Genomic DNA, 20,082 nt, shown 5'->3' on the forward strand with positions numbered 1-20,082 from the left:
TGAAGCAGTCTCAACTCAAATGCTACAAAATATTATCCCTTATCTTCACATGGTCAATTTGAGATAAATTTCTTGACTAATCCAATTACTGATAGGAAGGGATATTGGAGCAATGAACCTTTGGCAGGTTGTTTTCTTCTTTTTTGAGGTGAGGGAAGGGACAAAGTTTCAGCCTTAGGAGAGCAAAGAGAATAGCCCATCAAACTGTATAGCCAAGAATGTGGCTGCTGCAGTGCTAAAACAACTTCTATTTTCTTTACTCTCATAAAGCAATCCCAGTCCCTGTTTCTGTGAGAGGAAACCAATGAAACACTGAACTATTAAATTCCTTCTAGGCTCTTCCAACTCAGGAGATGCTGAAGTGCACAAAGCAGTTGCTCTGGTGAAACAACATCCTGGCTATAGAGAGACACCTGAATCTGCTCATTCACAGATTAGCCTTTCGTGTGGAGGAATCAGGTCTCCTTGTAGCTGGCAAACGTGTGTTTTTTCTAAAGCAGCTCCATAAACCAATTACAAGTTCAGACTCAGCAGGCTGAAGGCATTATCAAACATTCACAAATTCCAGCTGTTTCTTTAAAACCACCACTTCTGGCACTACCTACTTTTTTATAATAGAAGATGCTGTAAAATTTGGGCAGAAGTGAAATATTTAAGGAAACTGGTTTTAATCGGGGCATACTTTTTCATTTGTTGATAGTTATATATCCCTATGGGATCTAATGTGAAACACTAAGGGATCAGCTCTGTTTGGCAAGCACTGGAGACAGACCTTTTCTGCAAGGTCTTAATTTTTTTTGAGACTTAGTTGTTGTTCATTTCCAGATAATAAAATGGATAAGATCCATTTTCAGGTGGGTTCTGATGTTAGGACATTTCCAGAGTGTAAGCTCCATCCTATTTGTGTTACTTCTCTGCTTTGCAGTAGTGCCTTACTAACAAATAAGAGATTGGGGCAAAAGCAGCAGGAATAAGTCATAACTTAATACAAATTGCTGGCTGCATTATCATGAATTTCAGATTCTTTCTGGATGAGGTTTGGGTCAGTATTTGTGTGAAGACAGGTCTTCCACAATTACTGTCTGATCCTAGAGAAGGAAATCGTCTGAACCCACCAAGATGTGGTATAGCTCTTAGAGCAGCCAAGAGTTTAAATGTAGGATTTGATCTCGTTTGGATATGTGTGTAGGCAATAGGTGGTATTTTAAAGGCCAAGTTGTGAAGAACCTGTTCTTCATTTTAATATCCCTGACAACTTCCAGTGTGTACTCACTACTGTGACATTCAGAGATTTAAGAATAACCTCTCTGAAACTCTTGTCCCTGTTTCTGGATGGTAAAGAAGTCATTGCCTGTTTCCATGCAGTCTGAAGTTACTGTGTGGTAGTCTCCTGTAAAGCATTTGCACAAGCGATATAAGGGCTAACGCAGCTTAAGTGGCTGCTGGCTTGAAGTCAGTTCCACATTAGATAGGTTGCAAAATCGTTTTTGTTAAATTTAAATTTGCTGAGTTCAAATTGGAAAATAAATGCAGCTTGCTTTGGAATACATATGAAAGCTTTGTGCATTCAGTCCTAAGAAGATTTAATAATTAATCCTAGTATTCATCACTGAGAGGACAACAAGGTGCTGTGAAGGTATCATTTGACATCGTCTGCATTTGCATGCTGAAGTAGCTGATTAACTCAAATTCAAAACATGGCTTGCATTCTTCTGACTGCTCTCTTCAAAGGATGAATGATCAAGTACAAATAATTGCAATTTGGGCCATGCCCATTATAAACATGTGCCAAAGTACACATTGAGAGACGAGAAGGAAGTTTGCTTCAAAGCAATTCCAGCTACCGTGTCAGCTCTTGTGAAAGGTTTTTAGCTCCTATTTGGTCAGTTCCTTTAGGAATTCAAAATGTGGAAAAACAAAAGGTGTTTTAACAGTTGGTGTTTGACTTTGTTCTAAGCTTGATTTGGATAAGGTGACAACTGTAGGTGAGTTCTCAAATTTAAACTTACTTGCAGTAGATCCACTGTTATCTTAAGAGCAGTTGTTGATTTGACTGTTTTCAACTATTTCTGTTAGAAGACTAGCTAAGAAAAATTGAAGTAGATGACCTGGAGCTTAATTTGGGATTTTCATCCCAAATAGCTCTACTGCAATGTGAAGAGCTCTCTCAGATGTACGTATAGGTAATGGAAAGCAACCTGGCTGCTCGTCCCCTCCGGGGCAGTTGTAAATGTTGGTGTGGCTGGACACTCTGTGCTTGCAAGGTTAAAAGTATTTGATGTGATCTACTGTTGCTGAGGGACTGTAGATGAAGGCAGGCATTAAGAAAGCATTTGAGAAACTGTACATAGATGGTCTGCAAATACCTTTTCCTTCAGGGCTTTTAAAAGTTTGCAGTGCTCTTGTTTCTTTTTATGCTTTCATCCCCAAAATGGAAACAGAATAAAGTCAAAACAAGATCAAACTGGGGGATTACTTTGTTTTTTGAGCTTTTCCTTTCCCCTGTCACACAGTGGCACAGCATGTTTTATTTGAGCTAACTGGGTTTGCATTTCTGAAGCTTTTGTGATACAGGGATACAAGAGGATCCTGAGAATTTCTTAGGAAGTATGATTATAGCCACCTGAATTTCTAACTTTGTTAAATTCATATTACTACTTTGTTTTGGACCCAGCAGTCTTTACCACTTTAAACTACAAATTAAAGGAATGTTTTTAGCAACTTTTCCAGGTGTCCTTACATAAACCCTGCAATTGCAAATAGAAAAAAAAAAAAAAAAGTAGTTGCTTCCACTTCAAATTCTGGACAATGCACACTTGGTGAAGTTGTCTTTGAAGAATATTTAACATTCAGAGCACTCTTTAGATGTTTATGGAATTAATATGATAGCTTGTTTCACAGTTTATCACCTTTCAATTTAACTGATGTGCTGTACTTTTATTTTCATGAACAGTCATTTGTAATTGAGTAATTAGAAAACAAAAGGCGAGTTGGGGAGGGAAGACTGGGTGAAGCAATGGGAGCATGTGTCAAGATCTCAAAAGTTACCTGAAGTTCTGTTTTCTGTAGTAGTGCAGGGAAAGCAAAACCTGAATGGTTTCTTCAGAAAGATTCAGAAGGGGACACACCTTCACTTATCAGCTGGCCCTCCAGGTATCATAAAATGTAGCTGTGTGGCTAACAATCAGACTACAAACCTCCCCTTTCTTTCCCTTTACTCTGTCTTCATTTAACACTTGCCTTTAATTTTCTTTTAACAGCAGCAAGTTAGGAAGTGTTGTTTCTTGCGGATAAACAGCTGTTGAAGCTTTTCTGAAGCATCTGCTTTTATTATAATTTATGACCAATTGGTATTTTCATGAAGAAATACAAATGCCTTTAGCTTCTTCCACAGCTACTTTCATTCTGGCTTCCACTTTTATAATTCCTTGTTTTATCTTACTTTGTACTCTGCAAACCAGCAGATTTTCACACCATGCACCAATCCATTTTAGCATTCCCTACAATTAATTCCTTGAATTCCAAAGGAGATGGTACAAGAGAAGAAAAAAAAAAATTAAAAAAAAAATATATATATATATATATAAGTAAAGCAAGATCTTGATCTGAGCTACAAGCAGCTGCTTTCTCCCGGTTTGGTAACATATACAGCTAGACCACCATGAGAAGCATTGCAGGAAGACTCTTTTCCATGTTCCTGATTAAAGTAGTAATTATAACCCAGTACTAACATCAATGTGGGTGTTCTGGAGAATGCTTGGTACGTGTAGTTTAAAGAATCGCTTTTTCAGACTGAAGACACTTTCTGTGCTTAAGTAACTTAGAGAAGTTTCCCTGCTAAGTGCAGCAACCCTCAGAGATAAGAAACACCAAAGTATTAGAAGGGTTGGTGTTTCAGAAAACTTGGGATATCCTGAATTATTCTCTCAGATATTCATTTGCCTTTTTTTCTAAATCTCGCTTTTTGAAATAATGTAAACTCCAGAAAGTCTGTTGGTAAAAAGCCTGGAATTGCACATACTTTGAGCTGGATTACTTATTTTCAAATAAAGAGCGAGTCTCCTACTGTGCTTGAGTTTCTCTCCTTCCTCAGAATTAAAATAATTTTTATACCCCTTTGGGAGGGGAGGAGGCACAGAGCTTTGGTTTTTAATGTTCTGTATGCAGTGTTTACAAACACTCACCCTGTATAGCTGTCTGAACACTGGGTGTGACTGTAAAACTGCTGCAGATTTATGTGCAGTTGTAGTCCTAGAGCAAAGGCTGCCTGGGGCTGTGCCTGCCTGCCCTCAGCAGGGCTGTCTAAAGGTAGAACACATCTCTGGTTTGCATGGATGTCACACCGGTCTAGACGTGCTTCTAGAAAATACACTGAAGTAAGGTAACTTTGGGACTTTGGGGAGCATTCCTGTAAGTTTTGCATGTATGTAACAAAACATTTTAAAACAGAATGCCTGTTTTGTTTTGTTCCCCCCCCCTTTTTTTTTAAAATTAATTCTCTTCTTCCCAGCAAGCCCTCTGAAGAGCAACAGCCATACCATAGTTTCATTTTGGGCTTCAACATTATTTTTTCTCATTTACTGAAACAGGTTACAGTACATGTAACATTTTAGATGTCTTATATGATACACAAAAGCACAAGTAAAAAAGTCTCTGGCAAAACATTTGAAAGGATAGATAGAGATAACGTGTCTTTTCATCCCTTTCCCCACTGCAACAGCATCTTTATATGACATGAGCTGCCCAGTGTTCAGACACTTTCGAAAATCTGACTATATACACAATTGCTGGTGGAATTTGCAATTTCAGGCTGAACCCAACACTTTGATAGTATAAAAAGCAGTTTTGATCATCTTGTTTGTTTGAGACTATTGGTATGTTGCTGTTTGACGAACACAGTTGTGACCTCATGGGAACAAGCTGTATGTTTTCAGAGCTTGCTCAGTTACCTTCTCAGGATTCGTGCATGTTCCAGGGCCTGTAAATCAGCTGAATGTTAAGCAATGTTACAGCTAAGATTCAGGAGGGAGGAACGGGTTGCATCATAAGTTTGCTTTCTTTCATGCTTTTGCTTTTTATTTTAGTATGATATTGCTGTCTATACCCACAGTAGGTGACTGTGTTCCTTCCCAGATTGGGTATTGCTGTTCACAGGTTTAATCCTTTTTCTTTCTTAAAGAGTAAAAGTTAGAGAAAAACTGGTGAAAGAGGAAAGTGCTCGTGGAAGCCCTGAACTTGCCACAGACACAGTATCTCAGAGAAAATCCCATCCAGTGCCAGCCCACTACATGCCTCTTCAGACAGAAACATCTGCCTTTGATAGGGTTATAAATCAGCCCGTCAGTTCAGTCCGCCAACCAATACATGGCTATATTCAGCCTGCTGGCATTGCTCACACAGCTCAGCTGATGGCAACAGAAGAACAAGCAAACATCTCTGTTGGCAACCACCTCCCCCCAGACACCGTTAGCCTCCTGACAAAATCGTCAGCTGCCACCACATCAGAGAGTGAAAAGAAAGAGGCACTTGGTTATGGAGCAAAGCCCGATGAAGATTCCTTGGAGGGCGAGCAGGCTTCCAAAGGCAGAAGACCAATTTTGCCATCCGAGATCCGCAAGCAGGGGAAGAACCATGAAGGCCTCTTCGGAGGAGGAGACCTGGATACCGCGGTGGGGAGTTCCTCTTTCACAAGCAAGCTGAAAGTTAACTCTGAAGTTCAGAGAGAGCTGGAGAGCAGCAAGAGGCAGGCTCCTGAGCAGCAGTTCAAGACCCCTGAGAACGTAGAAAGGAGTGAAGCTGTTATGTACATACAGAGTGGGGCTGTATCACAGCTGGCCAAGGCCAAAGCTCCTGTTTGGAAAGTGTCAACAGCAAAGCATAAAGTCCTGACTCGCTCAATGTCTGACTATACTGTGGCTACTAAGTTAGATAAAAGTAAGGAGAGCATGGAAGCAAATGCACCCAACGGTGAGATTGGCACAGTTGACACAAAAGTCTCTGTTGCCCAGCTCCGTAATGTCTTTCTGGAGACTGCTAATGCCAACAAGAAAACGGAACTGTAGGTGACATTTCAGACATATTTTCGTGTGAAACTTGCACGTCCTTGGCAAAAATTACACACACTCAACATCAGTTGTGTTCGGCACTTAAAGCACACAGCTTAGCTCTCACCAGTGTGCATTGGAGGCTGAGATGGTTTGAATCCCGCTTCTGTGCTTCTGCTCGCTAGTGCAAGTTGTGGTGTGGGGTGGCTGGAATGTGTACGTCTGCGCATGTTACTGGAGGAGCATGCAGAGTGGTCTCTAGTGAATTGTTGAGATGCTTACATCTATGCTTTACTTCTCTCTTCTATTTTATTTTCTTTATGCTTTCTATCATGTGGCTTTAAAGTGAATCTCGGTTTGAGATGTCAACGGCAGGTAGCACTTTGTCTGCCAATGGTGACCGTGAAAGAGGGACACGAAAGCCAAGGCGCTATTTTTCTCCTGGTGAAAATAGAAAGACTTCTGAGAGATTTAAAACCCAACCTATAACATCAGCAGAACGAAAGGAGACAGATAGGTAGGCACGTGCTTAGCTCTGTGTAGCATTCTGGTGCAGGTGGACATGAAACAGCTTGTGAAGAGACTTTGTTCATTTATTAACATAAATATTTTGCAAGGTTATTGTTTCTCTTTAAAAACAAGTGTTTGTTATAGCTTCTTGTAAAATAAAACCTAAAACAGTACCAATTTGTTGTAAATCAATTGTTGTAAACCAATTTGTTGTAAATCCCCCCCCATGTAAAATGATGAACAGTGAATCATCACAAGGTATTATAGTTGACTGGTTCTGTCTAATGATAAATGCTTTTGTCTGGTTTTGTATAAACAGTTTCCTTTCCATCTACTCTGCTTTATCATTTACATTTTTTTTTTGTAAACAGCCAAAGCTACATATTTTATGTTAAAAGAGCTGGCAGCAAATCTTAGGCTTTTACCTTCTGCAAGATGAACTGGAAATGCTTTTCCTTTACTGTATTTAAATTTGGCTGCATTTGCTTGCCTTTCTGCCTTATTGAAGGATGTCAGAGTAGAAACTGTTGAAACTTGAAAAATAGATAAAGTTTCCCCATTCTTAAGACTTTTGAGGTCTGGCTACTTCAGATGCAGTTTGAATTTAATTTTTGATATCTTATTTCCAACTAATTTCTTTCTGTTTGATAATTTTTCACTAGGTCGATTTTGAGTGCAGAAATACCAACTGCTGAAGGTATGTTACTAAACTACTTTCTAAGGAAGAAATGGGACCAAGTGTGTTTTATTTTCTTTTAACTGAAAAGCTATTTGATAAAGCAAACAAAATCCAACTGAAAATACCTATCTTTAGCTGTAATGTGTTGAAGTACCACTTTTCCATGAGCCATGTCTACTACAGATTTGATTTCAAATTCATTTATGTGAAAATGTCTGAGTATGGATACCTAACTCCATATGGGAGGCAAAGGGGGGAATGGCTTGACATTTTTCAACATAGATTGGTTTTGGTTTTGTTTAGTTTTGGTTGGTTGGGGTTTGTCTTTGTTTTTGTTTGGTTTTTTTGTTTGTTTGATTGTTGTTTGGGTTTTTTTTGTTGGGGAGAGTTGTTTTTTGTTTGGTTTTGGTGGTGGTGTATTTTCTTTTTCTGATTTATACAATAAATAAGCTACTTGGTGGAAAAAAATACACATTTTAGTGGGTGATCTAGGACTAATAACTAAAAAAGCCTTTACTATAGTGTGGAACTGATGTTGGTAACATTTTGTAGCTAAGGAAGTTGCAAGATGCTGGTTATTAAATTACATAATTCAGCCTGCCATCTTGCTTCTCTTTCCCTCTTGTCAAGTCTGGCATAAATTAAGTAGGTAATCTCATGAGTACCTAAATTTAGATTTAATGCCTTATGCTATTTAAAAGCTGGATATTCTCTGCAGCTTTGAGATGCCGGCTCTTGGATCATGAGGATGCTAATTTCAGCTCCTAAGGATACCAGCTGAGCCTCTGAAAAATGGGGCCAGAAGGTGGCAATCAGAATGATGAGCTTCCAGGAGAGACCATCTTGTATGGTCAACTAGTAGAAAATAGATGTTCTATACAGCAGGATGAATACCGAGCTTTGAAACAGTCGTTTGGTCTAATTATTTTCTTAGCCTATGTGTTATCCAGTATAATAAGTTTGATTTTTCATGAAAGGTTGTTTGCATAACTTGAAAGCATATGAACTGTCCAGAAGACAAGTATTTTGTTTTCAAATCCTCTTAAGAATTTTCCTCTGATGCAATACATGTAAATACAAGTGAAGTTTACACAGTTGGCTTTATGGTAAGTCTTTTGTTAAAAGGGAGTAACAGCCATCTTATTTGCTGGTGATGCTTCTTGTCTTAGTAAAACATAATTTTTGAAGAGTTCAGAAATAATTTAGTCAAAAAAACCCCAAACCTTGCACTTAAGCTTAATTCGTTACGTTCAGCCTCCATTTTTTTCCTTTGTGTAGATGAAGAAAAATTGGATGACCGAGCCAAACTAAGCGTAGCTGCAAAGAGGCTGCTTTTTAGAGTAAGTATTACATTTTCTTAATAGAAATTTGAGTGAAACATTTCATATACAAGATGCTGAAGAACCCAAAGTGCATTAGAATGAAATGTAATGCAGTTAACCAAGTCCAAGCTACATAACTTTTTCTTTTTACTTTCTCTTACCTGCCTGTACAGTAGACCTATTGCTGTAAGACCTTCTTTAAGGAGGTCATTTGGAGAGATGTGTAGTTAGTTTTAATTCCATTATACCTACTGTGCTATTACACCTAGCTTCTAATTCAAAGATGGCTATTTGCAAAATTTACTACTTTGCATTCAGGAAAACTAAAAAGAAAGTAGTGGTTTAGAACTTTTCTTCCATGGTTTTAATCATGACATATATCCTCCTAGGAAATGGAAAAATCATTTGAAATGAAAAATATTCCTAAGCCACCTACAAGAAGTTCAGCAGTAGAGAGAAGACTGCGGCGTTTGCAGGATAGATCGCACACACAACCAATTACCAGTGAGGAAGTGGTCATTGCAGCTACGTAAGTCTTGTACATGTGTTGGCTCTAACTTTGGTTCCAGCTTTTAAATCTGGGAATAAGTTCCATATATGTGGTGTTTACAACTTTGTAGCATGGAAAACATTTATTGTTAAGAGCCAACTTCCTTGAGAACCACAGGGGAAGCTATATTGAAATTCACTTTGAGAAGTAGAGGGACTAGTAAAGCATAACTTGTATGAACCGTAATTTGACAGAAGGCTTATGAACCTGTAGATTAGGTAAATGGGGTTAGTCACGGCATTGGTTTGTAACTCAAATGAAAAAGATACTTTGCGCTGAGGGAAATCTGCACCATTTCTTACGGAATGTATTTGTGTTGGGGAAAACCTTTTGCATTCTTAAATCTCAAATGTACTTTTTGGAAATGCATTTCTTTCACTCTGGTCATACATCATGAAATTTTCCTGAAAAAAGGGAAGTAATTTGGGGGGAAAATTAAACAAATATGAATGCGTGTTCATCTAATGATCTACTAAAAGATAGCTTATGTTATGGGTAACAAGTAACTTTGAGACAACTTGTTTGTTCCTCTAGGTGTTTAGTTCATTCAAAGTGTTTGAGGCTATTTTGCAAAGGTCACAGCAGATAACTCAGTTAATTAAAAATCATTGCTGTTTGTTTTTTTCTGTTTTGTTTTGGTTTTGGTCTTTTCTGTAGTTAACACTTCATGTATTGCTTTTCTTAATGCTTTTTTCTTCTCTCTCCCTGTGAATTTTCCCTCCTTGGCAATTCTTTAAAGTGAATCTACCCCTGCTTCACGTTCTGTGAATAGCCACACAGTAGTGACAAGAGTACCTAGTCCCACTGTAGTTAAGAGCACTGTACAACCTACCAGGTACTGGGGGGGATAAACATGCATGTTACATGGAGCACAAGATTCCTCAATAGCAGATGCGTCTTTAAAGTCTTGAATGCCCTTTCAATGTGTCAAGTCAAGAATATTTAAAACATTCGTCAACTTCATTTATGTTTGCATGATAAAACACTGCAGCTTTTTTTTTTGTCAAGCATCTGTTTTCAGGACCTTTCTAACCACACTTACCTGTTCTAGAAGCATATTCTTCTCTGTGAAATAAAGTAATTGCATGTGAGCAAACCTAGCAGAACCCTCTTTGCTTTTGTACTTTTTTTTTTTTTAATACAATAATGTCATCTTGAGATGAAAATAGCGAAGCTGGGTGCTTGATTTCACTAGCAGTACATATGCTCTTTGTCTGTCTCTACATACATTTTTTTCAGCTTCCAAAATTAAAGGAAAGATAAGAAATTGCACCACCTATAGGTAAAGCTGCAGAATACTGTTTGCCTGTTGTGAATGACAGAATTTTAGCAGACACCACGACAGATTTAAAACAAACAAACAAACATACAAATTCCATGAATGTGTTTGAATCTAGCTATATTGTTGTAGAGACAAATGCAGTTACAGCTTTTATGAATGAATATGGCTACCTTCAGCATTGGTCAATCAATCTTCAAAATTAATGGAGTATATTTCAAAACTATTTGTTGTTCTTGAGTTACTCCAGATAAAAGAAAAGACAGTCTGAATTCTGTTCCACTTCTAATTATAAGAGGCATTACAATTTATGCTAACCTAAAACCAACACTAACTTGAAGTTTAAATCCATCTTTAAAATGTTTTTATCATTTCTGCTACACAAATGATTTCTAATAAAATTGAATTTTATGTAAATTGCACTGTAGGACCCACGTTTGTTCTACAGGAGGCATCTTAAATGTCTCTCCATAGCTCTGGATTCTGTGTGAAGAGATTGGTCTGAAAAGTTTCTCTTCAGTCTTGCGTTCCCCTTTTAAAAAAGTTGTTGCATCCAAATCAAATGAAATTGTGAATGAAAATTTAACTTGTTTTTAATTCTTCAGCTGTTGAATTAGAATTCGTCATGCCAATGTTGAACCACTGCATAACCACTTAGGCTGCTATATTACATTGGCTATTGTGCTTCACGTGCAGTTCTTCTGCTTCTCTCAGGTTGAGATTTTAAAACTTCATGATGGCTCCTTCAAAACTCATTTCCAGTTCTCTTTCTTCAGCTTGCAGGCATCAGCACACCAAAAAATTTTAGCAAAAGAGGAGATAAGAGCAGCCAAAGAGGCAATGGGGCAAGATCAGTCGGATGAACCAGATTCTTCCACCTTAAGTTTGGCAGAAAAAATGGCTTTGTTTAACAAACTGTCTCAACCAGTATCCAGGGCCATCTCCACAAGGAGTCGAGGAGATATTAGGCACAGGAGAATGAATGCTCGTTACCAAACTCAGCCAGTCACTCTTGGGGAAGTTGAGCAGGTAAGTACAATCTCAGCTCTTTTTCATTTATTTCTTTTTATTGGAGAAAACAGCTTCAGTGTAAGATGCCATAACAGCTGGCCTTCTCTTTGCTCTGAGCTGCACACTGTGGTCATGACATATTCACAGGAAAAAACTTGTCAGGAAGCTGTCTTCTGACATTGAGGAACAACATCCTCTAAAATGTTCAACTTCATTGGTGTGTTTTTCTTTTTTAAGTAATTCAAGAGTATATCATCATCCTGACTGGTGCATGCTGTACCTTTCACAGTGTCTATCTTTTCTGGTAGAATATTACGTGTCTTCTAAAAGTAAATTCCTGACCGAAGGGGTAAAACCTGTGACATATATCATTTAGATATATTTTCAGGGAATCTTGGAGCTTTGTCATGTGCAACTTTCAGACTCTTTCCTGAAAGCACTATGTATTTCCCTTTTTAGTCAGGACATATTCTGTCTTTTTCTTTGGGAGGGGGCATTGATTTTTATTTTTTTTCCCTAGAAGCAGGATACTTTTTAAATTCTGGAAGCTATGATCAAAATGAAATTATTTAATATGTGCAGTGGAATTGGGCTTCCTGTTCTGGAATCCTTCATATAATTGGAACTGCAAAGGAATGCCTTTTTAGTGAAGTCTGAGCATAAAATGGGCCAGCAGTGGTCTTTCAGAGCTGATGTCCACAATAGCAGAAACATCAGTCCCTTAGTATTACAGCTTTAAAAGAAATCACTTTAACAGTGAAGCACAACTGCTATACACGTATTTCTAGGGATTCGTATCAATATGAGTGTTAGAAAGTTCGTACCCTTCTCTATGTTTCACTTATGATTATACATTTTCCATATTATAATAATAGAATAATGAGAAGGCAGGATTCCCCTAACCGTATTGATGCAAAACTGTGCAGATATATAATTGTACTTTATGCCTACTTTGCTTAGGCATGAAGTAGTAGTAAATATTTGGCAAATTTATTTTAGCGAGATTTCAACACTTCACATAGTCCTCTTTCCATTCATTTTCCACATGCCAACCACTGTCACAGCCTGGCCTCTTAAATGGTTGTGTCACTAACTTGTTTGGGGGCCAGAAAGGTGATCCACAGAAGTGGGCTGAAGCAGGTAGGGAAGAAGCCAGTGACAGACACATTGGTTTGTCAGACTTTTACAGAACAAACTTACTCTTCAAGCAGGGAAATGCAGAGTGAAGACATTTTGTCATCTCTTTCTGAACCTTGCAGAAGAAATCAGAGTTGACTCTGAACCAAGTTCAATGGGAGTGTGTTTTCAAAAAGCCTTTCTATAGAAACTGTTCATTTGGAGTGTTGGGATGGTTTGAGATGCAGTTACAGTTTTTCTAGGAAGAAATAAAAGAAAGGTATCAAAATAGATAACTACAGGTGTTGCTACCAAAATACATAATTGTAAACATCTTGTAATTAAAGCTGAAATTCCTTTGCTGATCTCTTCTAATTTTCTAATTCTGATAGATGCAATGGAAAAAGAGTAATCTGGTAACTATTTTCTTAATCTTTCTTTGGAATCTTTGAACTAGCGTAGTAGTCTTAGCTCTGCTTTTCGATTTGTTTAATGAATGACTCTGATGTCTGTGCTTTATGGAATTTGCATGCGCATTTTAAGTTCTCAGTTGATTTCCTCCTACTGGTGTGATTTTATCCATTCCTTTTGCATGCGGTTCACTAACCCTGCAGTTTAAGAAAGCAACAAAAAAGCCAAACAAAAAACCTCTTGTGATGTGTATGCAGGCATGTTTGTCAGTCTCTTTCATAGCTTTTGACTCCTTTGAGGAAGACAAAGCCCAGTTCTAAATGTCAGAAAAGTTTTGCATCTTAACTGTCTCTAGGAAAACTTAATAAAATTATTATGTTAGAAGAATAGAAAAGATAACTCTTCCACTGTAGAGGCAGGCAAAGCAAACTTGGAGTGGTTTTTTTATTATGCTTCTTACATTCAAATACTTTGCTCAGAGATGTACATGAGAGCCAATGTTAGTATTTGAAAAAGTCACAGACTGACAGTCCTGCGTGAAGGTGATTTATGTGGCAGAAGCATCAGGAATGCCTGCGCTGTGCAGGACAGCACGGAGCAGAGTTTCTGGCGCTGAGCTACCTCCAGAGCTGGCAGCTGCGTAACCATATCAGAGCAGAGCTGTGCCAAAGCTAATTAGCCCTGCTGAGATGCAGAGTTGATTAGCTTGGGCACATGGCATGTCACCCAGCATCTGGAACCTGAACTGATTTCTTTCCCCAGTGCTGCACAGTACCACGTCAGTATGGAACTCTTCATGGAGCTCTGACACAATGTCATGTTGCATGCTACACATACACCTTTTCTTACTAAAGATGCTGCTGTTGACATGCAGTTGTTTCTTCCCTGGGTGGAATAATCCACCTGCAGACAAATTATGGGGGCATTGTTGCTCTCCTCATCTGTTTCTAGTTTACGCTTACAGAACACTATATTCATATGGCAAGCACACCTCTGAAGAGCTGATGTGACTAGACTCTTCAGGAATTGATGATTTCAGAGCTTTTAAGTCTTCTTTTTTTTTTTGTTCATAGGTACAAAGTGAAAGTGAAAAAATTACTCCCCTGCCAGCTGCAGTTGCAACGTCAGTTTCAACAATGGTATCTGCCCTGTCTCCGCTGCGTGCTGGAGACCTGCACATGAAGCCAGCTGGTGATGGAAGCGTGAGTGCTGCCGCTAGAGCTGACTTGAGATTCCACTCTCCAGCAGAAAGGTCAGACTCTTCAGGAAAACGGACACAGAAGTCAGAACAGTGGCAGCCCTCAGTGGAAGCACTAGAAAGCAACAGAACATCAAAGCAGCATGAAGAAGAGAGAAAGAGGTTTCTAGCACATGAAGGTAATGAAATTACAAAGTACAGCTCCTTTGAGGAAGAAACCACACTTCCTGCTCCTGAAAAAACAGGAGACTACCATAAAGAGGCAACATACAGCTTCTTGAGGAAGGGCAGCGTGGAACTGTTTAGTTCACAAGCACTTTTTCAGCCTCTTGAACAAAAGGAAATCAATACTCACATGCAAGGGAAATGGGAAGTCAAAGAAGGCCAGTCCTTTGAAGAAAAGATGGATTTTGAAAGTGTTACGAAAAGCAAGACTTTGCAAAGAGGTGCAGTGTATACTTGCTTTTGGTGTAGTCTTGTTCAGCAAACAAAGGTGTTTCTCTAGTTTTAAACATATTCATTTCAAGCATTATCAAGGCTGGTTATTTTTCCTCTTTTTAACACAACTTAAAAGTAGAGAAATAGCTGTGAAATCTTAAGTTTTACAACCACAGTTTTCTTTGTTATTCTTTCATTTTGCAGCCTTTAAAAATGTCTCAATTTTATTCAGATTTTTTTTACTTTGAAAGAAGTGGTATTATATGTTGAAGCTAAGATTTATCCTTTCCTCTTTTGCCCCTACCTCCAAAATGCTGAACAAGCTGAACTTCCTTCTCTGGGTCAAGTGTCTGCTCTTAATTGTTGCCTTCTTGTGCATATATAGTTATGGATTAACTACAAATGTACATATACAGCTAGTAGTGGATAATTTTGAGATAACTAGTTTTGCAAAACTGCTCTTATTTTCTCTTGAATGTGGTCATGAAATGCGGTCAGGTAATTCCCAAAGCAATTAGATTTGTTTATGCACAGCATAATTCAAACTTTATAAGTGAACTCACCCGTCTTTAAATGGAGTGCTTTGGAAATAATCAGTCAATTTGATCATTGCATAAAGCCTTCTACTCTGTTGAATTTAGAAGGATGATATATTAGTTTTCTGTTTTACTGTGATGGGGTAGAGGAACACATTACCCTGTAATGGTAGAAGCACTTTTGTCTTCATCCTGTGAAGTTAACTTATTTGAATCTGATGGTCTTTGAACAGACGTAAGGAGGAAGGTATAGTTCTGCCTGTATTCCTGAAAAGCAGTGTCCATTCTATCCATTTAACTCTCAGTAACTGCAGGGCAGATAGAGTGGGATAAAACAGAAGCAGTTGTGTATCAGAAGGGTGTTGTGATTGTAAAATTTCAAAATGAAAAATGAAGATGGCTTATATTTTTTTAAAGATAACTGTAATGGTGCATTTATCTTTCATCAAGGGAGTTTTGCCTCTGATGTAATTGCTGCTTGAAAAAAAAAACAAAAACAAAAATGGGTATTGAATATGTGAACTTCAGTCACAAATGGCCAGTCTAAGCAGCAGATAATATTGCTTAATTAATCTTTGTACTCTAACTCAGCCAGAAGTTTTTTTTCTCTGTTGGGATGGCATGTCATTTGGATGTTAAAAAATCTGCTGCTTCAGTATTAGTAATGTAAAATATGTTTGAGAATAGCGCTAACTCTAATTCAGCACTTCTCTTTTCAATGGGCAGACCACGCTGAACCTACTTCTGAACTCACCAGCACGTCAGCAATGAGGACAGCTTCACAAAGTGCCCCTGTGGCATCCTGTAGACTGCAGGACCTCTCCGAACAATTGGAAGGCAAATTTTATAAGAATTCCTGTGAAATGTTTTCCATCGGAGACAACAAAGCACAAACAACTGAGGATGACAATTCAAGCAAAACAATGTCAATTAAGGAAAGGTACTTAAATTTCACTTTTTAAAAAATCTCTATAAATATAGTTATTAGACTGATAGTATAAAAAGTTTTAAACCTGTTTCTTAAAACGCTAAGTAGTGATTATTAGGCTTTATGAGATGTCAAAAACTAACAGCAGAAACATGCAGCTAATCTGCCTGACATGCTTTTAAAGCTGATGGTGGTGAATGAGAATTACTGTTCAAGTGAACGTGATAATCTGATTTTGAAAGAGCCACCTGAAAAACCAATAAGTAGATCAGAAAACAAAAGTTGTAAAAATACTTTTTCTAGTTACGTTAATACTGATATACTCAATACAATTCTCCAGGTTCTGTTTTCAGTTACAACAGGTATAATGGAATATATTTTTTTTGATAGCTAGTTTTTAGTTGGTCTATGGGAGTCAGGACTAAACTGTGTTCTTTCCCTCTTTCCTTCAGAAATACATGATTGCCATTTTGACTTCTGAGAACCTACTGTAGGGATTTTAAAAGTGTTGGACAGGTTTGTGGCAGTATTAGAAATATTTTTTCCAACCCAAGATCATTCTGATCTGAACCAAAATATTAAGTCTTCTGCACTTGTGCAGACAGCAGGAGTTCACAGTTAGAGCTGCAATAGCTGCTGTAATACTTGTAAAAGTCATCATAACTTAGTTATAACTTTGAGAGTATAAACTCAGATGTGAACTGTAAAATGATCTGGTAGCAGTCCAGTGAGTGAAATTGCGATTATTTGCTCTGGGTTGACAAATGGGCCTTTTTTTACTTCAGTTTTCTGCAGTGAAAGCAGAACCAATATATAAAATAGCTGCTTAATTAAACTTTCACTGTGTAAAGTATTCCCACGATTTGTGAAATGGGTGTGATATTAGGAACTCAAACCTTTTTGTTTTTAAACATTGTTCCAAAGCGTAGTTATTAAATTCATGTATTTCTAGGACCTATGTAAGTCATCCTCATTTATAGAGCATCCCCACTCCCTGTTATTCCCTGAACATAAAGACGGGGTGCAGGGGCAGCTACAACAGCTGTACAGTCCTAGTCCCCCTTCTGAAGGATGCATTTACTTGTTCAGTTTATTGTTGTTATTTTCCTTAAAGCAGCCTTCTTCACCCCTACGTCCCGCTTCTGTAAATATGTCAGCTGTCTGGACAGATAAGGTATAAGACGAGTAACTTCTGGTTTATAGGTGGTAAATGATCCTGGTGAGGAAAAAGAGGTTGGAAGGAAGATCCAACTATTAGCAGCTGTTTCAGTCCTAAATTTAATGTTTCAGTTGAGTTGATCTCTTGAGGAACTCATTTTAAAGACTGTTGGTCACACTCAAAATTTGGAATAGCTTTCATTAGGCCTCCAAGACTGCCCAGTCAGTCCCAAAGCTGACAAAGGAAAATACCTGCTGTCTTGTCAGGAATTTGTACATTCTGATTCTGCAAACATCTGTAAATTGCAGAGCTGGTATTACACTGATTTAGCCTTCCAAAATACCACAGTAGTCTACTTCTTGGCCCAGAATTAAAAAACTACAACCAGTCATTTTCTTTTACTTGGCTATATCTGATGCCAAGTATTCATAAACCTCAAAGAAAGTTTCTGCTAAAGATTAACTACTACACTTTGGTTTTTTTTTTTTTTCTTTCCTGTTGCATTCATTAACTTCATCTTCCCATCCAGTGCATTTTTCTGGCTGTGTCAGACATTCTTTCACCTTATGGAAGAACAGCTTTTCCACAGATGTGATGATATTTGGGCAGGATGCGTGCATGCTGATCAGGATGAAAGTGATTTTCCACAAAGACTTAATTCACTGAACTAGTATTATCCTTGTGAGTGCATACTTGGCATTTTCAGAATTACCTATATTATACAAAAGAATGAAAATAATTATTTTTGAAGCAAGAAAAGACACGTATCCTCTCTTCTTCTGCAAACACACAGCTTGGAGGCTCATATCTGTGAGTAGTTTTGGCTGTGTGTTGTTTCAGGCAGCCAGGGCCAATCCACTGATGTATTGCATATGAGTGGTGGAAACATTTTCTAATTGTCTTGCCTTCAGGAAGAGGAATGTCTTGGAAGACTTCACATAGAGCATCAGTTGCGTGTACCTGCCTTTGTGCATTTATGGAGACCAAAGTCACCAGAAGGCCACCCTGTCAGCTCCACGTTAGAAGTCAGCTGCATGCCACGATTACCATTTAAAAAAAACTACCAATAACTAATTTCTGGTGGAGGTCTTACCATCATTCATTCCTTCTCAGAAAGAGCCCAGCCTAAACTTAATTTTCAACCTTTTTTATGTATGGATGCCAGAGCAAGACTTACACAGACCAGTCCCCACTATAGTGAATTTATGAACTCTTTAACAGTTGGTTTCCTTTCTGTAATTACTTATCTCATATTTACCTGCAGGATTTATGATTTAGCTGAAATGAACTGGTCAAGCGTAGCCAGTGGAGTACTTGTGAAAGCCAAGCCTGTGTCCAGTTTAATCTGTCTCAAGGATAACACTAGCAGCTAAGATACTGAAATATTGCTGAAGAAGAAAGATGTGTCATTTTTGACATTTTTTGCCAGGGCTTTTTCCAAGACCTTTCATAAAATGCTCCTTGTTTAGACAAAACCATTGTTGAAAATTTTTGTTTCTTAAATTTCTCTTCATTATTAATCCGACATTTTGCCTTAAGTTGTGAAATATTTTGCTTTGAACCCATCCTGACTCCTCTGGGATGGTGATCATTCTATCTTGATGGCAGACATTCTATCTCAGTAGCAGGTGAAAGAAGGACGTGGAGCAAGCTGTCCAAGATGGGCAGATACTTAAAAAGCTTTTTTCTTTCAAGAAGAGTAACACAGATATTTTTCAGGTTGGAAAATGAACTTATGGAGGCAGAAGCAGTATGAATAGAACTGTGAAAGTGAATAATGAATGGTTATTCATTATATTTCAAAAATGGCAAACTAGAGATATGCAATGAAACTACTAGGCAGCAAGCCTTAAACAAATCCAAGGATTATACCGAATAATTGCCTTATTTTTGCAGACTTTCCAGAGAATCCACTGCTCTCTACTTTAAGCTACTGAGCTGGTGGGCTTGCTTGTGTGAACCAATTCAGTAGTGCTTACATCTTTATTCAAACAAAAAGGTTCCAAGTCAGGATAGTCCAAGTTTGTTGCTGTTTCCATCATTTGAAGCAAATGCATGGCTTTATGTTTTATACAGCAGTGAAGTTTTCAATGGTATACAGATTTCTGTAAGTGGTGATTTCATTGCTCAAAACAGACAAATGTGTGTTCCCAGTCTAGGAATGAGTTGTTTTGTTAGTTACACAAGTGAAGAGTGAAGGGCTAGAATCCATTGTTACAACAGAGGAGAAAACAGAGTCTCCAGAGGCACAGAAGCGTTCTCAGAATTACAGATTTTCTCTTCCTGATCAACAAAGCTGTTTGGAGCAAAGGTCTAGGGCAAATACCCTGCAGGAATGGCAGGTTAAAAAAGGAAAAGAAAAAACAAAAAGGGTTTTCTGCCTTCTGCCTCCTCTGCTGGGCAGCCATAGACATTTTTAAAAACAAACCCATCTTAGGCCAAAGCTGACCAAAGTGCCTTGCAGCTTCAGTTATCGCAGATCATTTCTAAGCAAAGCTGACCGGAGAGAACATAACTACTGAAGATAATTTAACTGTATGGTGTCAATTCAGTCCTGTCTTGGTCTCCTCCACAGTTTCAAACATGCATGGATGCACTCCAGAGGATTAGTTCTGGGCTGCAAAATCTTGTATAGGTTCTGGAAACAATGACCATGGCCTCAACTCCTTATTGTGAGTCCTTCTCACCCTTGCGCATCCCATGCTGTGAGGTATGAAGCAACCAGGCAGTGTGAAGTCTGCCAGCGCTGCCTGCCTGGGCAGGAGGAGAGGAAATAACTGCTTTCTTGAATACTAACATTCTTATTGCCATTGTATTCTGTGGATTTGCTGTTTTCTGCATTCTCAGTTTTTCTCAAATGGCTGCCTTAGGACCCATTGGCCATCCTTGAATAGGTCAGCA

The 20,082-nt window shown here is 38.3% G+C and overlaps 1 protein-coding gene across 21 annotated transcripts in view; it reads left to right on the forward strand.

Moving 5' to 3' along the window:
* SVIL (supervillin) overlaps positions 1–20,082 on the forward strand; it is a 143,264-nt gene that overhangs the window by 86,009 nt on the left and 37,173 nt on the right. For 9 of the 21 annotated variants that reach the window (XM_082047025.1, XM_082047029.1, XM_082047031.1 and 6 more), the window contains 11 exons: positions 3,070–3,153; positions 5,180–6,058; positions 6,391–6,561; positions 7,217–7,251; positions 8,512–8,573; positions 8,945–9,084; positions 9,845–9,940; positions 11,161–11,413; positions 12,904–12,927; positions 13,996–14,299; positions 15,821–16,034. In XM_082047025.1, coding sequence (XP_081903151.1) covers positions 3,070–3,153; positions 5,180–6,058; positions 6,391–6,561; positions 7,217–7,251; positions 8,512–8,573; positions 8,945–9,084; positions 9,845–9,940; positions 11,161–11,413; positions 12,904–12,927; positions 13,996–14,299; positions 15,821–16,034 — 2,262 coding nt within the window. Of the gene's footprint in view, positions 1–3,069; positions 3,154–5,179; positions 6,059–6,390; positions 6,562–7,216; positions 7,252–8,511; positions 8,574–8,944; positions 9,085–9,844; positions 9,941–11,160; positions 11,414–12,903; positions 12,928–13,995; positions 14,567–15,820; positions 16,035–20,082 lie in introns of all 21 variants that reach the window. The other 12 variants (XM_082047033.1, XM_082047024.1, XM_082047032.1 and 9 more) reach the window with 9 other exon arrangements.

This window comes from Streptopelia decaocto (assembly GCF_964273445.1).
Source record: "Streptopelia decaocto genome assembly, chromosome: 2".
Classification (NCBI taxonomy): Eukaryota; Metazoa; Chordata; class Aves; order Columbiformes; family Columbidae; genus Streptopelia; species Streptopelia decaocto.